The 18,778-nt window shown below is 22.9% G+C and overlaps 2 protein-coding genes across 2 annotated transcripts; one reads left to right on the plus strand and one right to left on the minus strand.

The window, feature by feature from the left end:
* Positions 1 to 15: 15 nt before the first annotated feature.
* HOM6_1 (Homoserine dehydrogenase) lies at positions 16 to 1,772 on the minus strand. Its single transcript, XM_007816240.2, has 2 exons — positions 1,702 to 1,772; positions 16 to 1,640 (listed from the first exon to the last, which is right to left on the minus strand). Exons 1-2 carry the CDS (start codon positions 1,736 to 1,738, stop codon positions 586 to 588), a joined length of 1,092 nt encoding a protein of 363 aa, XP_007814431.1. The 5' UTR covers positions 1,739 to 1,772; the 3' UTR covers positions 16 to 585.
* A 129-nt stretch (positions 1,773 to 1,901) lies between these two features.
* Positions 1,902 to 3,593, plus strand: J3458_000422 (uncharacterized protein). The gene has a single exon (XM_007816239.2). It carries the CDS (start codon positions 2,237 to 2,239, stop codon positions 3,206 to 3,208), a length of 972 nt encoding a protein of 323 aa, XP_007814430.1. The 5' UTR covers positions 1,902 to 2,236; the 3' UTR covers positions 3,209 to 3,593.
* The last annotated feature ends 15,185 nt before the right edge of the window (positions 3,594 to 18,778 follow it).

Raw genomic sequence — 18,778 nt, forward strand, 5'->3', positions numbered from 1 at the left:
ACAGCCAAACATGCCATCACCTCTCCTGAAAGTCGTCTCCAGATCGCAAGCCTCATAACGGAAGATTAACACTTCTTGCACGCTCCGCGAGCATCCCTGTAGGCTGTATCGAAACTATCCCCGTGTATAGCTTGCTTAACGTAGCGCAATAATGTCTGAACCTGTACAGACAGGCTCCTGGGACTTTGGTCACCTCTTCGTCCCTCGGTCTTCTTCCTTTGTCATTCGGTCTATTTCAGCTTTATGCGTATGCGCGTCCAACATTTCATACTCATGGTGGTCTAGCTCTAACAGTCGCACTTTTGGGAATAGGCATTTATTGGCACCATTTTTATTTTACCGCTATTCTTCTTCCTTGCCATAGACATATCTCTGTGGGTATGGAGGCACCTCTCGAGTCGCAACGAACCCCAGAACAGCGAGTCAACGTCGCTGAGCTCTAGCACAATGAAGACTTCGGCCACTTCTTCCACAAGCGTGACAACGCCGGACGCACAAAGGACACGCAAGCGATGATACAACTACTCTCCATGCCCACTTGAAACATTCTTTTCTTTCAGGATATTTGGGACGTCTGTAATTTGTTTAGGCCAGCTGGCCAATAACCTTGATTAAGTCTGCGGTTACGCCCATTGCGGTAACATCTCCGCCAGCGCCAGCGCCTTGAACAATGAGAGGGTTGTTTCCGTACCGCTTTGTGTAGAAGCTGATGATGTTGTCACTACCCTTCAGGGCAGCAATAGGGTGGGATGGGTCAAAGGTCTGGAGGCCAACCTTGACATCCTTGGCACCGACGTCGATGCTGCCAACGAATCGAATAACCTTGTCCCCAGCGGATGCCTTCTTCTCTTCCATCTGCTGATCAAAAGACGGAAGCTTCTCCATGAACTCGTCGCCGCTGGAGCAAGACTCCAACTCCTTGGGAATCAAGCTCTCCACCGGGAAGGAGGTTGGTGACTCAACGGGCAAGCCGGCCAGACGAGCCAAAATGGTCAACTTGCGGGCAACATCCAAGCCGTTAAGATCGTCACGAGGATCAGGTTCCGTATAACCAAGAGCCTTGGCTTTCTTAACTTCCTCTGACCACTTACCACCACTACCAATGACAGGAGCAAAGGAGTTGAACAGGAATGACATGGTACCACTGAAGACACCTTCAATCTTTGTAACTTCGTCGCCAGTCTCCACAAGGTCTTTCAAAGTCGAAATCACGGGCAAGCCAGCGCCAACGGACGACTCGTGGTAGACCTTGGCTCCAGAAGCGGCGGAAGCCTGGAAAATATCCTGCCACAACTGATATGATCCAGAGAAGGCCTTCTTGTTTGGGGTTACAATGCTAACTCCAAGCTTCAGAGCCGTGGGGTATGTTTCAGCAACCTCTTGGGAACTTGTGTTGTCGACAATTATGGCTTTGCCGGGTGCCTTGCTTAGATAGGCAACTAGGTCGGTCAGAGTAGGGGGAGCCTTGGAGGAAGCGGCCAGAACGTCGATGGCGTTGTCCAAGTTGATAGCCGAGTAATCGTCATTGTAGAGAGCTCTGCGACTAGTGGAAATGTAACAGAGACTCAACTTGGGGGAGGGTCGGCGGACTGCGAGATCTCGGAGCTGGGTCAAGAAGCACTTTCCCACTCCACCAGCGCCTGCATCCGCTTGGTGGTTAGTATTCAACTAGGAACTAGAAATCACATTCAATTAACTTACCAATCACGGCAATGAAAATCGTGCTTGCGCTCGCCATATTGTAAGGTGTTATTGGTAGAGCCAGGTGTGAGGGGACAATTTCTCTGCTATCCGATAGCGGGGGAGGGCATTTGGCGTGATCGTGTGGGCTGGGAATGGAGGGGCAGACTGTGGCTAGGGCACGTAAGTAACTGGTTACTCGTGGCTAATGCGGTGGCTGGGTTCAAGTGCCGTCTATCGGCTTCGCGGTCCAACACCAGATGATGCCATCCAAGATATCTCGTCCTCCAACTTGCAAATTTTCCGTCTCCAGACTAGGAGGGTCCTGATGTACCAGGCGAAAACGTATCTGATACTACGAATCATATGATGAAGCGTTAGCGCCCCAAGGCTAATTACATCGAACCTGAGCTGAACCTTCTGCCGGATTTGTTGATTTGTATTTTCTTTGCATCCTCGAGGAGAAAGCACAACCTTACACATACATCAGCCTCGCACGTCCTCATAGTCACAATTGACACCTTGCATTGCCAGACAACAGTAGGCTATATACAAGATGCCTCAAGATCCAAATCTGTACGGCCAGCGGCCGGCCAAGAAGCAAAAGAAGAACACGGCACTCTCATCTTCTCTAGATTTTACAGCACAGTTAACGTCACTCATGTCAAACAGCACATCATCTGCATCGACTTCGGGACGTACTAGGCCTTCCAAGGAACCAAAGGACGATATATTCCGAAGCAGCAAACCAAAGCAGCAGAGCTCCCGAAAGGATGATGGCAAACTGGTACTCAAGGAAGTCGCCGGAACGGAAGAAGAGACACGAAATCTGGCGCGTGCGAGGCGGAAAATGGAAGACAAGGCGCGGCTCTATGCAGCGATGAAACGAGGGGACTACGTACCAAAAGAGAATGAGGCGGCTCCTCTGGTGGACTTTGATCGGAAATGGGTAGAGAATGTTGAGGGGAAGGAAGACTACTCAAGCTCAAGCTCTGATGACGACGACGGAGACGACGCCAACGATGTGATAGAGTACGAAGATGAATTCGGACGACTCAGACGCGGGACTAGGGCTGAAAAGGAACGGATGGAGCGTCGAGCACGGAGAGGATTACTGGGCGCAGAAGAACTTGAGCGCATGTCCGCGCGACCAAGTGCGCCTACGAACCTGATTTACGGGGATGCTGTACAAGCAATGGCTTTCAATCCGGATGACCCCGAGAAGATGGAAGAGCTGGCTCGAAAGCGGGACCGCAGTGCAACACCACCGGACCAGAAGCACTACGACGCTGACAGTGAGATTCGGACAAAGGGCGTTGGCTTCTTCAAGTTCAGCAAAGACGAGGAGACCAGGACCAAGGAAATGAAGGAGCTGGCAGAAGAACGCGAGCAAACCGAAAAACAGCGCCAGGCTCGTGAGGATCAAAAGAAAGCCCGACGTGGAGAAATTGAAAAGCGCCGACGCAACATGGGCTCACGACGGGCTCAACGCCAGGCGGACAGCTTCCTGGAGGGATTGGCGGAATGAGAGGCTCGGCTCGGCCAGACAGGGCAACGGCATGAGAGGGATGGGGGAAGGACGATTTAGCCCGTTAGTACGGAGTACTCCATCGGTCGCGTATGTACTCCGTATGCAGCCATGTTCTCGTCCAGTTACGGAGCACAAAAAGGAGACTACCAGTCGTATTATCAATGAAACCAACCAGCCTCACTTCTGCGATGGAATCTATCACCTGCTTCCGAATGTCCCAAAGCCGCCCCCCCGAGGCATTAAGGCCGGGCACTTTTTCAGAGAGTGTAGATGACCCGACCATTGCTCGCCTACCTGACCTGACCCGACCATTGCAATTGACCTGACCTGACTATTGCTATGGGGTAATAGGCTATTATAATTGGTCTAATATTTGTGAGAGATTTATTCTTTATAAATTAATAAAGATAAGAGAATAAATTTTAATTAACTTAAGAAAATTAATAAAATATAATTAAATTACGTAAAATATAATAAAAATTATAATATAATTAATGTAATAAGTAAACCTAAAAGTTTATATATATTAGCTATTATACGTTTTTAATGCGTTTTATTTTCCTTATATATTCTTTATTATTTTCGCGCTTAAAAAAAAAAGTTATATTATAATATAAGAGTTTAATATATTTTCTTAACTTAAATTTACTTAAAATTAACTCTTATTAAATTTTAAATTAAAAAGTATATTATTAATATCTTAATAATAATTTAAGCTAGTATTATTTTAGTCTTTTAAACTATAAGTTTAATAATAAAGAAAATCTTATTATTAAAGTTAATAAGATTTTTTATTAAATAAATATAAGTAATAATTATACGTATTACGTTATAAGTAAGAATTTAATTAATATTTATTCAAAATTAACTTAAACTTAATTTTAATTTAATATAAGATATAGCTTTTTTCTTTATATACTTCTTAAAGAAATATCTTATAACTATATATAATATAAATATATTATTATTTACTATTAATACTTTATTCTTTACTAATAATTAGATAGCTATTTATACGTTTATTTATAATATATATACTATAAATTTTAATTATATATTAAACTATATAAGTATAGGTTTTTATTATAATATAAAAAAGCTTACACTTAATTAGAATATTTAGTTAAAAACGCTAATAAAGTTAATAAGTACTTATTATATATTATTTAAGCTTAAAGTCCCCTATAATTAAAATAGTAAGGTAAGTGCTTAGAAATTAATTATAAATGAATTTAAAATAAATGCTAAGATAATTATATTTTAAATTAACACGAAAAAAATACGTATTAAGGCCTAGCTTATAACTAGAATCAAATATAATTACTATAATAGTTAAGAGGAGATATATTCTCCTATAAAGTATATAATAAATTATTATATATAGGATTTATATTACTATTTAAAGAGTAGCTTTTACGCTATAAAGGCGTGTAAGTGTAAATATATATTTAATAATAATTAATTCACGTTAAATATTAATTATTAGTAAATATAAGAAGTTCTTATATTAAAATTAATATTAAATAAACTATAAAAAAGTTACGTTTACGTATACTCTCACTTATTATTAAGGATAAGTAAGCTTCTTATATTAAAGAGTTTAACAATTAATAAAAGTTAAGCTTAGTTTTTTTATTTTTAAAAAAATATAATATTAAAGTATAAGAAAATACCCTTAATACATACTTTACTTTTTTCTTAAAAATAGAATTCAATATTTAATTAATAGTATTATCTTTATATAGAATTTTATAATTATACGTGAATAAATTATATAAAGTTTAATAATAATACGTAAATAAATTATATAAGAATTCTAAAGAAATTTTATATAGTATTTTAAAGAATAAGGCTTACCTAATATTAGACCTCTAAATGTATTGTATTTTTTGTAGTTTTTACTATACTGTATTGTATTGTATTGTATTGTAATATATTACAATACATTACAGGATACGAATACCTATAAATGTATTATAAGGCTATAAAGTATCTAATATTATAAATAAATGCTTATATAAGCATATTATATATTAAAATAAAGCTAAAAATCACGTGATTTTAGATCTTTAAAAATTAACGTTAAAATGTGGACATTAAGCGAGATATTAAGCTTTAAAGTTATGTCTTAAAATAAAAAGTAAGTAAAGCGGGGCGAATTTTCAATTGCTTATAACTTTTTAAGATAATAACTAATAGTAATGAAAAGTAGGGCATTTTAAAGAGCTAATTTAGCTCTTTTTAATGATATAAGATTTTCCCTTATAACCCTTATAATTAGCCTTATAATCTTTAGTTTAAGTAAAAAGGGGTTTTTTTACTTATAATACATTTATAGGTATTTTAGTTATGTAATGTAATGTATTTAAATACAATACACGAAAATACAATACAATACAAGATACAATACACAATACACTTGTATTTACTATATTTGTTCAAGAGCTCTGCCTAATATAAAATAAAATATAAATAAAATTAATATATATATATATAAATAAAATAAATATAGATATATAAATAAAAGAAATAGATATAGAGAAATAAAAATAAGATGATAATAAAGTAAAATAAAGAGATATATAAATAAAATAAATATATAGATATAAATAAAATAAATATATATATATAAATAAAATAAATATATATATATAATAAATAAGTATGTTATATATAAATTTATTATATTAATTTACATATAAATCTATTAAATTTACATGTACATTTATTATATTAATTTATATATAAATTTATTATATAAATTTACATGTGAATCTATTATATTAATTTTTATATAAATCTATTATATTTATATATAAATCTATGAAATATACTGTAAATCTATTATATTTATTTATAAATCTATTAAATTTACATGTAAATTTATTATATTTATTTATATATAAATTTATTATATTAATTTACATATAAATCTATTAAATTTACATGTAAATTTATTATATTAATTTATATATAAATTTATTATATAAATTTACATGTGAATCTATTATATTAATTTTTATATAAATCTATTATATTTATATATAAATCTATTAAATATACATGTAAATCTATTATATTTATTTATAAATCTATTAAATTTACATGTAAATTTATTATATTTATTTATATATAAATTTATTATATTAATTTACATATAAATCTATTAAATTTACATGTAAATCTATTATATTTATATGTAAATCTATTAAATTTATATGTAAATCTATTATATTTATTTATATATAAATTTATTATATTTACATATAAATCTATTAAATTTACATGTAAATTTATTATATTAATTTACATGTAAATTTATTATATTTATTTATATATAAATCTATTATATTTATATATAAATTTATTAAATTTACATGTAAATCTATTATATTAATTTTTATATAAATCTATTATATTTACATGTAAACCTATTAAATTTACATATAAATCTATTAAATTTACATGTAAATCTATTATATTTATTTATATGTAAATTTATTATATTTATTTATATATAAGTTTAATAGATTTATATAAAAATTTATATAATAAATTTATATATAAATTTAATAGATTTATATAAAAATTTATATAATAAATTTATATATAAATTAATGTAATAAATTTACATGTAAATTTAATAGATTTACATATAAATTTAATAAATTTAATAGATTTATATAAAAATTAATATAATAGATTTACATGTAAATTTAATAGATTTATATGTAAATATAATAGATTTACATGTAAATTTAATAAATTTATATGTGAATTAATATAATAAATTTATATATAAATAAATATAATAAATTTACATGTAAATTTAATAGATTTATATGTAAATATAATAAATTTATATATAAATAAATATAATAGATTTACATGTAAATTTAATAGATTTATATATAAATAAGTATAGTAAATTTACATATAAATGTAATAGATTTATATGTAAATTTAATAGATTTACATGTAAATTTAATAAATTTACATATAAATATAATAGATTTATATAAGAATTAATATAATAAATTTACATATAAATTTAATAAATTTACATGTAAATTTAATAGATTTATATGTAAATTTAATAGATTTACATGTAAATTTAATAGATTTATATGTAAATATAATAGATCTATATATAAATAAATATAATAAATTTACATGTAAATTTAATAGATTTATATGTAAATTTAATAGATTTACATGTAAATTTAATAAATTTATATGTAAATTTAATAGATTTACATGTAAATTTAATAGATTTACATATAAATATAATAGATTTATATAAAATTTAATATAATAAATTTACATGTAAATTTAATAAATTTATATGTAAATTAATATAATAAAATTACATGTAAATTTAATAGATTTATATGTAAATATAATAGATTTATATGTATATTTAATAGATTTACAGGTAAATTTTATAAATTTATATGTAAATTTAATAGATTTACATATAAATATAATAGATTTATATAAAAATTAATATAATAAATTTACATATAAATTTAATAAATTTACATGTAAATTTAATAGATTTATATATAAATATAATAGATTTACATGTAAATTTAATAAATTTATATGTAAATTTAATAAATTTATATGTAAATTTAATAAATTTATATGTAAATTTAATAGATTTACATATAAGTATAATAGATTTATATAAAAATTAATATAATAAATTTACATATAAATTTAATAAATTTATATGTAAATTAATATAATAAATTTACATGTAAATTTAATAGATTTATATGTAAATATAATAGATTTATATATAAATAAATATAATAGATTTACATATAAATTTAATAGATTTATATATAAATATAATAAATCTACATGTAAATTTAATAAATTTATATATAAATATAATAGATTTATATATAAATAAATATAATAGATTTACATATAAATTTAATAGATTTATATATAAATAAATTTATTAAATTTACATGTAAATCTATTATATTAATTTGTATATAAATTTATTATATTTATTTATATATAAATCTATTATATTTACATGTAAATTTATTAAATTTATATATAAATCTATTAAATTTACATGTAAATCTATTATATTAATTTTTATATGAATTTATTATATTTAAATATAAATCTATTAAATTTACATGTAAATCTATTTAATTTACATGTAAATATAATAGATTTATATTTTAAAGATATAAAAAGGTTTCTTAGAAACTTATTTATATATAATATTCTTTTTTTATAATAATAAATTAAATATATTAAAAAGAATTTAAGTTAAAAGTATTTAGAAATTTATTTAAATTTATATTTAAGGTATTAAGTTAAGGTAATTAAAGTTATTATTATTAAAATATAATTTATTTTTATAAGAGAGCTTAATTATTTTCTCTTATAATTTAAGCCTATATCTTTAAAGTTTTTAACTTTAATTAAGATTTTTATTCTTTATCTTTTCGCTTAATCTCTCTTTATATTACTTTTACTTTAACTTAAATACGTTTTATATTCGCTTATCTTTCTTATAATTTAAGAAGACTTTAACTTTATAATTAAATTACTATATAACGTAAGCTTTAATATAAATTTATAGTACTATATATAATTAATTAATTGAAAAAAAATTTAGCTTAAATTAATCTAAAATAAATTCTTATACCCTTTTTATTAGCTTTACCTTTATTAACGTAGTATACTATTAGATAAAACGCTATAATTTAATATACTTTTATTATTATTATTAAAGTTAAGGTTATCTTCTAGATAATTCTAATTTATAGCTTTAAAAATCACGATATTAGCGGATCTTTCTTAACTAGAACTTTAATTATTATTTACACTTAAATTATTATTTAAGTTATTTAACTTCAAATAATTTTATTATTATTTTCGTTTTAAAAGAAAGTTAATTTATATATAATAGTATAAATAAGTAAATAATATACTTTTTATAGCTTTCTAGTTTATAAATTTACCTTATAATCTAGTATTTTAATATAATAATAGAATTTATAATTAACGCTTAAGAGTATCTCTTCTTAATAAATCCTAATTATAAGTTTAATAAGATATAATAGTATAATAAGCTAAAATATATTTACTAGCCTATTTATATAAAGCTTTATATAATATTTTAATAGTATTAATTATAGCTAGTAAAGAATCCTAATCTTTAAGTGGTATTAATAATATAGTATAATATAGCTTAAAATAAATTATAAAGTAGCGCTTATATTAAATCTAAGTAAATAACTCTAGCTATTACTTTATATATTATACGTATTAGAATTAATTTAAATTATAATTAGAATAATTAATAAATAAATTCTTAAACCTTTAATTAAATTACACATTTAATTATATTAGAATATAAAAGTTACTTTTAATAATAATATAAGTTATTTACGCTTACTATTAGGCCTAGTATTATTTTAAGAGTAATATTTTTTTATGTCTCTTTTAAAGTGTATTTAATAAAAGCGAATATAACTTTAAGCTTACTATTTTTAATTTTAATATAAAGGATTAATATTCTTTTTAAGATATAAGCTTAAGCCTAAAACTTATAAGTAAATACCTTAATATATATTATAATATATAATATAACTTACCTTAAGTATATTACTAATCTTAATTGATAATAATACCTATTAATTTAAGTGAACTTTCGTTATTAATATTATTTTAAGATATAAAATATTTCTATTATATCTTAACATTAAATTTTTTCTTAAAGAGTTTAAAAATAATAAAAAACATATAATAATATATATTTATTAATTTACTATTAATAAATACTCTTATTAAAGAAATTACTATAAATTTACTTTAAGTTAATAATTTAACTTTAAGTTTAATATTTTATAACTTACCTGTTACAAACGACACTACACAAGACACGGGACGGGACCAGACCTCTAAATGTATTGTATTTTTTGTATTTTTTACTATACTATATTATGTTGTATTGTAATGTAATATATTATAATACATTACAAGATTAGAATACCTATAAATGTATTATAAGGCTATAAAATATTTAATATTATAAATAAATGCTTATATAAGCATATTATATATTAAAATAAAGCTAAAAATCACTTGATTTTGAATCTTTAAAAATTAACCTTAAAATGTGGATATTAAGCGAGATATTAAGCTTTAAAGTTATGTCTTAAAATAAAAAGTAAGTAAAGCGGGGCGAATTTTCAATTGCTTATAACTTCTTAATGTAGTAACTTATAATAGTAAAAGGTGGGGCATTGTAAAGAGCTGATTTAGCTCTTTTAAATGATATAAAATTTTTCCTTATAACCCTTATAATTAGCCTTATAATTTTAAGTTAAAAAAACAAGGGTCTTTTTTCCTTAAAATACATTTATAGGTATTTTACTAATGTAATGTAATGTATTTAAATATAATACACGAAAATACAATATAATACAAAATACAATACACAATACACTTGTATTTACTATATTCGTAAGAGCTTTGGACGGGACTGCACTAGCTAGAATAGGCATAACCTATAGGTATAAGAAGAAGGTAAGGGCACGTAACTAGCTACGTGACCTAAGAAGCAATTAAAGAGGTTAATATTTAAATACATTAATTAAAGAGAATTAAATTAACTAAACCTTAAGCTAATTAATTAAGGTTTAAAGGGATTAATAATTAAGCTAATTAATCTAAAACTATAATAAAAAGATAAACGAGTACTTAAGGAGAAGGTATTCCTATAATTAAATAGTTTAAATCTCTATTAATTAATCTAAGTAATAGTTTTACTATTAAGAGTTATACTCTTAATAGCCTTATTATAATACTACTTAAAAGCTACTTTATAGTATTTAACTTAACTTACTTTTTAAGAAATAAACCTATTATACCTTAAAACCTAAGCTACTATTATATTTTAATTAATTCTATTTAATAAGTTACCTTAAAACTTTAAGTAATAATAACTTTTAAGATATTTACTTTAAGTAAAAAGACTATTAACTTTAAGAAGATAATAAAGTATCTTTATAATAAGATTATTAAGCTTAAGAAGTAAAATTAATAGCTTTTTAATTAATAGAATAATCTCTATAAAAAACTTAAGGTATAAGAAGAGAAACTTATAATAGTTTAAAATCTTATACTTATATTCTTTATTAATAATAATAATATACTAAAATTCCTTAAGCTTAAATTATACGATAACTATAAGGGTAATATAAGAAACTTTCTTATATAAGCCTAAGCTTACCTATAAGTTAACGAAAAAATCTATATAATACTTAAGTTATAAATTCTTTATATTAATAATCTCTTAACTAAAAAAGTAATAGAATAGTAGAAGCTAACCCTTTACGTATATCTTAAATATAGCGTTAAAGCTAAAGTAAAAGTTATTTATATCTTCTTTAATTAAGAAACCTTTAAAGAATAACTTTTCATTACATTTAAAAACCCTAATAAGTATAAAGAAGCTATATAATAGCTTACTTAACTTAAGTAAACTAAATTTATAGCTTATTACGCTAAGGAATTTAAACGTATTATAGTAAAACTTAACTAGAATATTAAACCTAAAATAGAAGTCTTTTATTAAGAACTTAAAGAAGAAGTAAAGGATAATATTTATTAAGAAGATTATCCTAAGTTATTTAATAACTTTATTAAAATAGTTATTAAGGTAGATAACCGTTTATACGAGCAGAGCATTAACAAAAAATCTACACTACATGTAGTTTTTTAGTGTAGTTTTTATAGTTTTAGTGTAGTTTAACTACACTACAACTACATTTATAGTGTAATGTGTAATTATAGAGGGAAATTTTAATTATAAATTTAACGTTAATTATAAGACTTATAAGGTTATAATTATTATACTTTAATAGAGCTAATTTAGCTCTTTATAATACACTAGTTTTTATACGTATAGCTTATAAATTAAGCGAGTTATAATAGGGGAAATGTTAGCTAAAAATTAAGATCCACTTTTTTAAAATAAGAGATTAAAAGCTTAATATCTCGCTTAATATCCACATTTTAAGGTTAATTTTTAAAGATTTAAAATCACGTGATTTTTAGCTTTATTTTAATATATAATATGCTTATATAAGCTTTTTTTAGTAAAACTTTTTTTATAATAAAATTTAAAAATAAAAAAGTTAAGTAAGAAATATAAAATCTATTATAATATAGGAAATAATATACATAAAAAGAAAGTATAAAATATTATTTTATATGAAAAATTTTAAGGTATTCAAATATATTATTTATAACTTTAATATATTTCTTATAACTTTAATATTTAATATTTTATATTTAAGTTATAGGGTAATACTATAAATATTATTATTTTATAAGATATTTATATGTAAATAATAGAAATTTATTAATTTATTATATTCAAAATATTTTACTTATAATAATAATATAAAATAATACTTACTTACTTAATATAATTCTCTTATAATTCCCTTTTATTTTATTTTTATTTTATCTTTATTAGTTTTTTAATCCCTGTTTTTAGCTTATTTAAGCTAGCTAATCCCTGCTTACTAATACTAATATTAGTAAGCAAATTTAGGTCTATTTTAGCTTACTAATTATATTAGCTAATAATAGCTTATAAATTAATTAATACTACACATTACACTAATTTTTAAAATGTAATGTAGTGTAGTAAAACCACACTACACTACACTACACTAAAATTCACTAAAAACTACAAAACTACACTACTTCCAATGCTCTGTATACGAGTAACGTTATAAAAAAAGTTATAGGAAATTTAAATTATATATTAGGTTTAATAAACCTAATAGTAATAAGCTACGTTAAATATTAATAATATACGAGTATTACGTTAAACCTATAAAACTTAACGCTATAAATAAGAAAAGGGGAAAGACTTATTATAATTATAATAAGACTAGATACTTTATAAATAAATGTAAAGCCTTAAAGAAGCTATAAAAGCTAATTCCTAAAGGTAAAAAGCTTTATACTATAAACTAAAAAGACTTACCTACGCGAAATCTTAGTATAATAAGTAATAAAGAAAGCTTTACGTTAATAAATAATATTAGTTTAAATAAAGATTAGGAATTTAAAACCTAACTATTACCTAATAACTTTTAAGAATACTAAATACTCTTATTAAAAAGTAAACCTTTACTAAAACGAATCTAAGAAGAAGAGAATTATTTAATTAAGAAAAACGAACTTAAAATTAAATATAAACTTTTTAATTAAACCTTCTATTATAATAATAATTATTATACGTACCTTAATAGTAAGTAAGGTAATAGATAGTTTTTATAAGAATAAAAGAGAAGGAGAATAACTCTTATAATATAACTAAAATTATAATAAACTAATTTAAAGATATTAAATAAAAAGTTATATTATACTAAGAATAACGTATATATTACCTAAGCTATAACCTTATAATATAAGAAGAAAGAGAACTATATAACTATAAGTAACTTACTTAGCTTAAGTTTAATTAATATAAATAGTAGATTAAGCGATTACTAAGAAAGCTTTAATAATACGTTAAAGAATAATTACTAATAATAGCGCTTAAAAATACGCGCTAAATAATAAGAGAAGAGAAATAATAAATTAAGAAATAATAGCTATTATTATAATTAAGACTAATTTCTTAACAGAGATTTAATAGGTCTTTATATACTATAAATATTAATAGTATAATATACCTTATAATTAATATAACTATAATAGAATAAAAGATTTAAGTAATAATTAATAGTAGAGTATAAGGAAATTTTATCTTATTAAATCTCGTTAATAGATTATAATTACCTTAAATACCTAAAGATAAGCCCTATTAACTTATAATTATAAAAGAAACTATAATAAAGTATAGCTAAGAAGTAATTAATATAAAAGTAACGTAACTTCTCGTTAATATATAAGATATAAAATATTAAGTTACGTTAAATATTATAATAATCTTAAAACTTAATATTATATTAGAGATACCTTAATTATAAGCAAGTAATCTATAAGTTAATTAAAGAATCGGTTAACTTTAATAGGATTTATTAGAATATAGTTATAAAGCTAAAAGTAGCCTATAAAGAGCACCTTATTTAAACTATAATAAACCTTTAAAAATATATGTAATTACTAAAGAGCTAAAAGCTAAGATAATAAAGATTTCTAAGAAATACTTAAAGTATAATAAGCTATTTAATAAAGAGCTAAAAATAAAACTATTAGAGTATTTATACTAGGATTATAAGATTAAACTTTAGCCTAGTATTAAATTAACGTTTAATAAAATTTATTCTTAGAATTCTAAGTAAGATAAAGCGCTTAAGAAGTATTTAAAGAATATACTATAAAAGGAATATATATAATTATTAAAGTTCTTAATAGAATACCTAATTCTATAAGTATTAAAGAAGAATAAGAAACTATAATTATATATTAATTATTAACACTTAAATAAGATTATAATTAAGAATTAATACCTATTACCGCTTATAATAGAAATTAAAGATAAAGTTAAAAAAACTAAATAGTTTACTATACTTAACTTAAAAGAAGCTTATAACCTTATATAAATAAAAGAAGGCTATAAGTAAATAATAGTATTTTAAACTAATAGAGAATATTATAAATATTTAGTAATACCTTTTAAGCTTACTAATATACTAGTAACTTTTTAAAGAATAATTAATATAATCTTACGAAAATAACTAAAAGTATTTATAGTTATATACCTTAATAATATTCTTACTTATTTAAATACCCTTAAGAAATATAAATAATATATATATAAGATACTATAAACTTTATAAAATAATAAACTCTTAGTTAAAGCCTTAAAATATTAGTTCTATTAAAATACTATACACTTTTTAGGGTACGTGCTTATATATAAAGAAATATAAATAAGCTTAAATAAAATTAAAACTATTAAGAAATAACTTATATTAAAGAATTTAAAGAAAGTTAAAGGATTTATAATATTTATAAACTTTTATTATAAATTCTTAAGCGAATATAAAGATATCTTATAATCTCTTATAAACCTAATAAAGAAAGAAGTTAGCTTTTAATAGAATAAACTAAAAGCTATAATATTTTAAAAGATAAAAGATTTAATTATATTAGAATCTATATTAAAAGCACTTAATTAAGATAAATCTTATAAGCTTAAAATAAACGCCTTAAACTTTATATTAGGCGAATAGCTTAAATAATAAGATAATTAAGAAAGATTATACCTAATTATATTCTTCTTAAAGAAACTTTATAAACTTAAACTTAATTATAGAATTTATAATAAAGAACTTATAGCTATTATTAAGTGCTTTAAAGAATAAAGATACTATTTTATAAGAGTAAAGTATTAAATTAAGGTTTATACTAATTATAAGAATCTTATATTATTCTTAACTATAAAGAATTTAAATAAATAATAGATTAAATAGTATAAAACCCTTATAAATTATAACTTTAAGATTATATATTATAAAGAATCTAAAAATAAAAGGGTTAACGCGCTTAGCTAAAAAGAGAATTTAAAATTAAATAAGTAAGTAAGTAATATACCCTTATTACGTGCTATTAAGAATAAAAATCTTATACTAGATACCTAAAAAGTTAATATAACCTAATAAGTTAAGCTAAATAAAATATAAATATAATAAATTATATTATATATTAAGAATAATAGCTACCTAAATAATTAAAAAATAAAAACGCATTTATCTAAGAAAGGTAAGACCTTCTTATATAATAAACGGTAATATATTTCTAGTAAACTTTAAGAATAGCTTATTAAAGAAATATATAAGCACCTATTATATAAATATTAGGGTGTAAGAAAGATAATTAGTAGATTATAAAGATTATATAACTTTTTAAAAAGTAGAAAAATAGTATAAGAAGTTATTAAGAAATATAACACGTATAATAAGGTAAAGGTAATATAACACGTATTATACGGCGAATTATAATTAATACTATTACTTAAAAGAGTATAATAAACTATTATAATAGACTTTATTATTAAACTATTAAAGTTAAAAGAACCTATAATAAGAGTAGCTTATAATAGTATTTTAATTATTATAAATAAACTTATAAAATACACCTATTACATTCTATATAAGAAATTAAGTAATACTAAGAACTTAGCGTATATATTCTTTAAAATAGTTATTATATAGTATAAATTACTAATAAAGCTTATATTAGATTACGATAAATTATTTACCTTAAACTTTTAAAAATACCTTATAGAAACTATAAAGATTAAATAAAGCTTATTAATAGTATTTTACCTATAATTAAATAAATAAATAAAAATCTTAAATTAAATACTTAAATAATATTTATAAAGCTATATTAAGTACTAATAAAATAATTAGGTAGAATAGCTATTATTAGTATAATAGGCTTATAATAGCTCTAAGATTAATAATATAAAGATATTATTATTTAAGGTAAATTACAGATTTAACCTTATTATTAAGATACATGTAATATAAAATATAAACGCGCTAATAGCTATAACGTATATAGTAATTATAATAGAAATATAAAAATACTTATAATAAAAATAGATATTTTTATAGAACTAAATAAAATACTATGTAAATAAAAAGAGATTACTAGTACTAATTTTAAAGAAGAGATATAAAGTATACCTTATTTATAAAAATATTAAAACTAAGCGATCTAGTAATAAACTTAACTAAAAGAAGATTAAACTATTTCTTATTAAATAAAAAATCTTAAATATTAACTATAAACTATTATTATTAAATAAAATAAGAATCCACTTTATATTTTATATATTACTATTAGAGAAAGTATTAAATGAATTTATAATTACTATAAATATTATAATAAAAGATATTAATAAATATAAAGTTAAATAAATACTTAAAGTATAAGAAGATATAAAAAATTATTATTACCTTACTAAATAAAAAGGATATTTAAACTCTAAAAACACCTAAAAACCAGCTAAAAATCTTATAAATTACTTAATATTACTTAAATAGTTTTATTTTTAAGAAACGTATTCTAATTAATCTTTTAAGTATTATTTAATAACTTAATATTAAATTTAGTATTTAAGAAACGAATTAAAATAAAATCTAGATTCTTAAAAGAAGTAAGAAAAACCCTTATAGTCTTTTAAAGCTATTTTACTTTCTTACGTTTTACACGTTCTAACTCTTTAACGTTATTAATACTACGCGTAATTATACGTATTATTTTCTTAAACTATAATTTCTTTTATTTTTATAAATATAAGATCTTTTAATTCTTAGTTAAGATATACTTTTTAGCTTCTTTAAGCTCCCTTTTAAGCTTATAATATTAATTTGTAATACTATAAAGCTATTAAGGGGTTACCCTTATAATATTATAATTCCCTTACTTATCTATTATACACTTTATATAATAACTTAAATTAAAAATAAAAGCTTTATATTAAGGAAATTTTATATAAGCGTAGTAAGCGTAAGCCTTTATAAGGGATAAAGATAGATTATTAATTATTATAAAAAGAAGGTTATTTTAGTAAAGGGAAGAAGTAAATAAAGCTTTAAACCACTATTTTAAGATACGATTAATTAATATAATAGCATATAATAATAAAAGAAAGAAAACGTATAACACTTAAGCTAGCCTATTTTAATAGCTTTAAGAATAAAACTAATAAAGAAGAGGTATAATATTATAAATAATATTATATAAGATATAAGACGGGACTATATTAGCTAAGATAGGTATAACCTATAGGTATAAGAAGAAGGTAAGAGTATATAACTAGCTACGTAACTTAAGAAGTAATTAAAGAGGTTAATATTTAAATATATTAATTAAAAAGAATTAAATTAACTAAACCTTAAGCTAATTAATTAAGGTTTAAAGGAATTAATAGTTAAGCTAATTAATTTAAGACTATAATAGAGAGATAAACAAGTACTTAAAAAGAAGGTATTTTTATAGTTAAATAGTTTAAATCTCTATTAATTAATTTAAGTAATAGTTTTACTATTAAGAGTTATACTCTTAATAGCCTTATTATAATACTACTTAAAAGCTACTTTATAGTATTTAACCTAACTTACTTTCTAAGAAATAGACCTACTATGCCTTAGAACCTAAGCCACCGTTACATTACCTTTCTCTAATAATAGGCTATATTAAGCTTAAATAATCTTAATTTTCTAGGAATTTTATAATTACTTATTATTAGTATTAAGTAAAAAGTAATTTATACTTATTTATTACTATTAAGTTACTTAATAATTATAAAAGTAAATTACTATTTAATAGGTTTTATTATTAATATAATATTAAATTTATTAACTTATTAATATAAATATAATATAAATAAGAATTCTTATACTTACTTAATAGCCTTCTCTTTTCTTCTTTAATTATTTATAAAATATTATAATTTTAAATAAGCTTAAAGGGAAAAGTATTATTTACTCTTTTATATTATAAGTTAAATGTAATTAATATTAGCTAAGCTTTTATATATATTTA

Source organism: Metarhizium acridum, assembly GCF_019434415.1.
Source record: "Metarhizium acridum strain ARSEF 324 chromosome Unknown scaffold_1, whole genome shotgun sequence".
Lineage (NCBI taxonomy): Eukaryota > Fungi > Ascomycota > Sordariomycetes > Hypocreales > Clavicipitaceae > Metarhizium > Metarhizium acridum.

Coding starts and splice junctions, on each gene's coding strand:
- J3458_000422 (XM_007816239.2), top strand. CDS start 2,237: ATGCCTCAAGATCCAAATCTGTACGGCCAGCGGCCGGCCAAGAAGCAA.
- HOM6_1 (XM_007816240.2), bottom strand. CDS start 1,738: ATGGCGAGCGCAAGCACGATTTTCATTGCCGTGATTG. Junction 1,641..1,701: donor GATTTTCATTGCCGTGATTG/GTAAGTTAATTG, acceptor AAGCGGATGCAG/GCGCTGGTGGAGTGGGAAAG.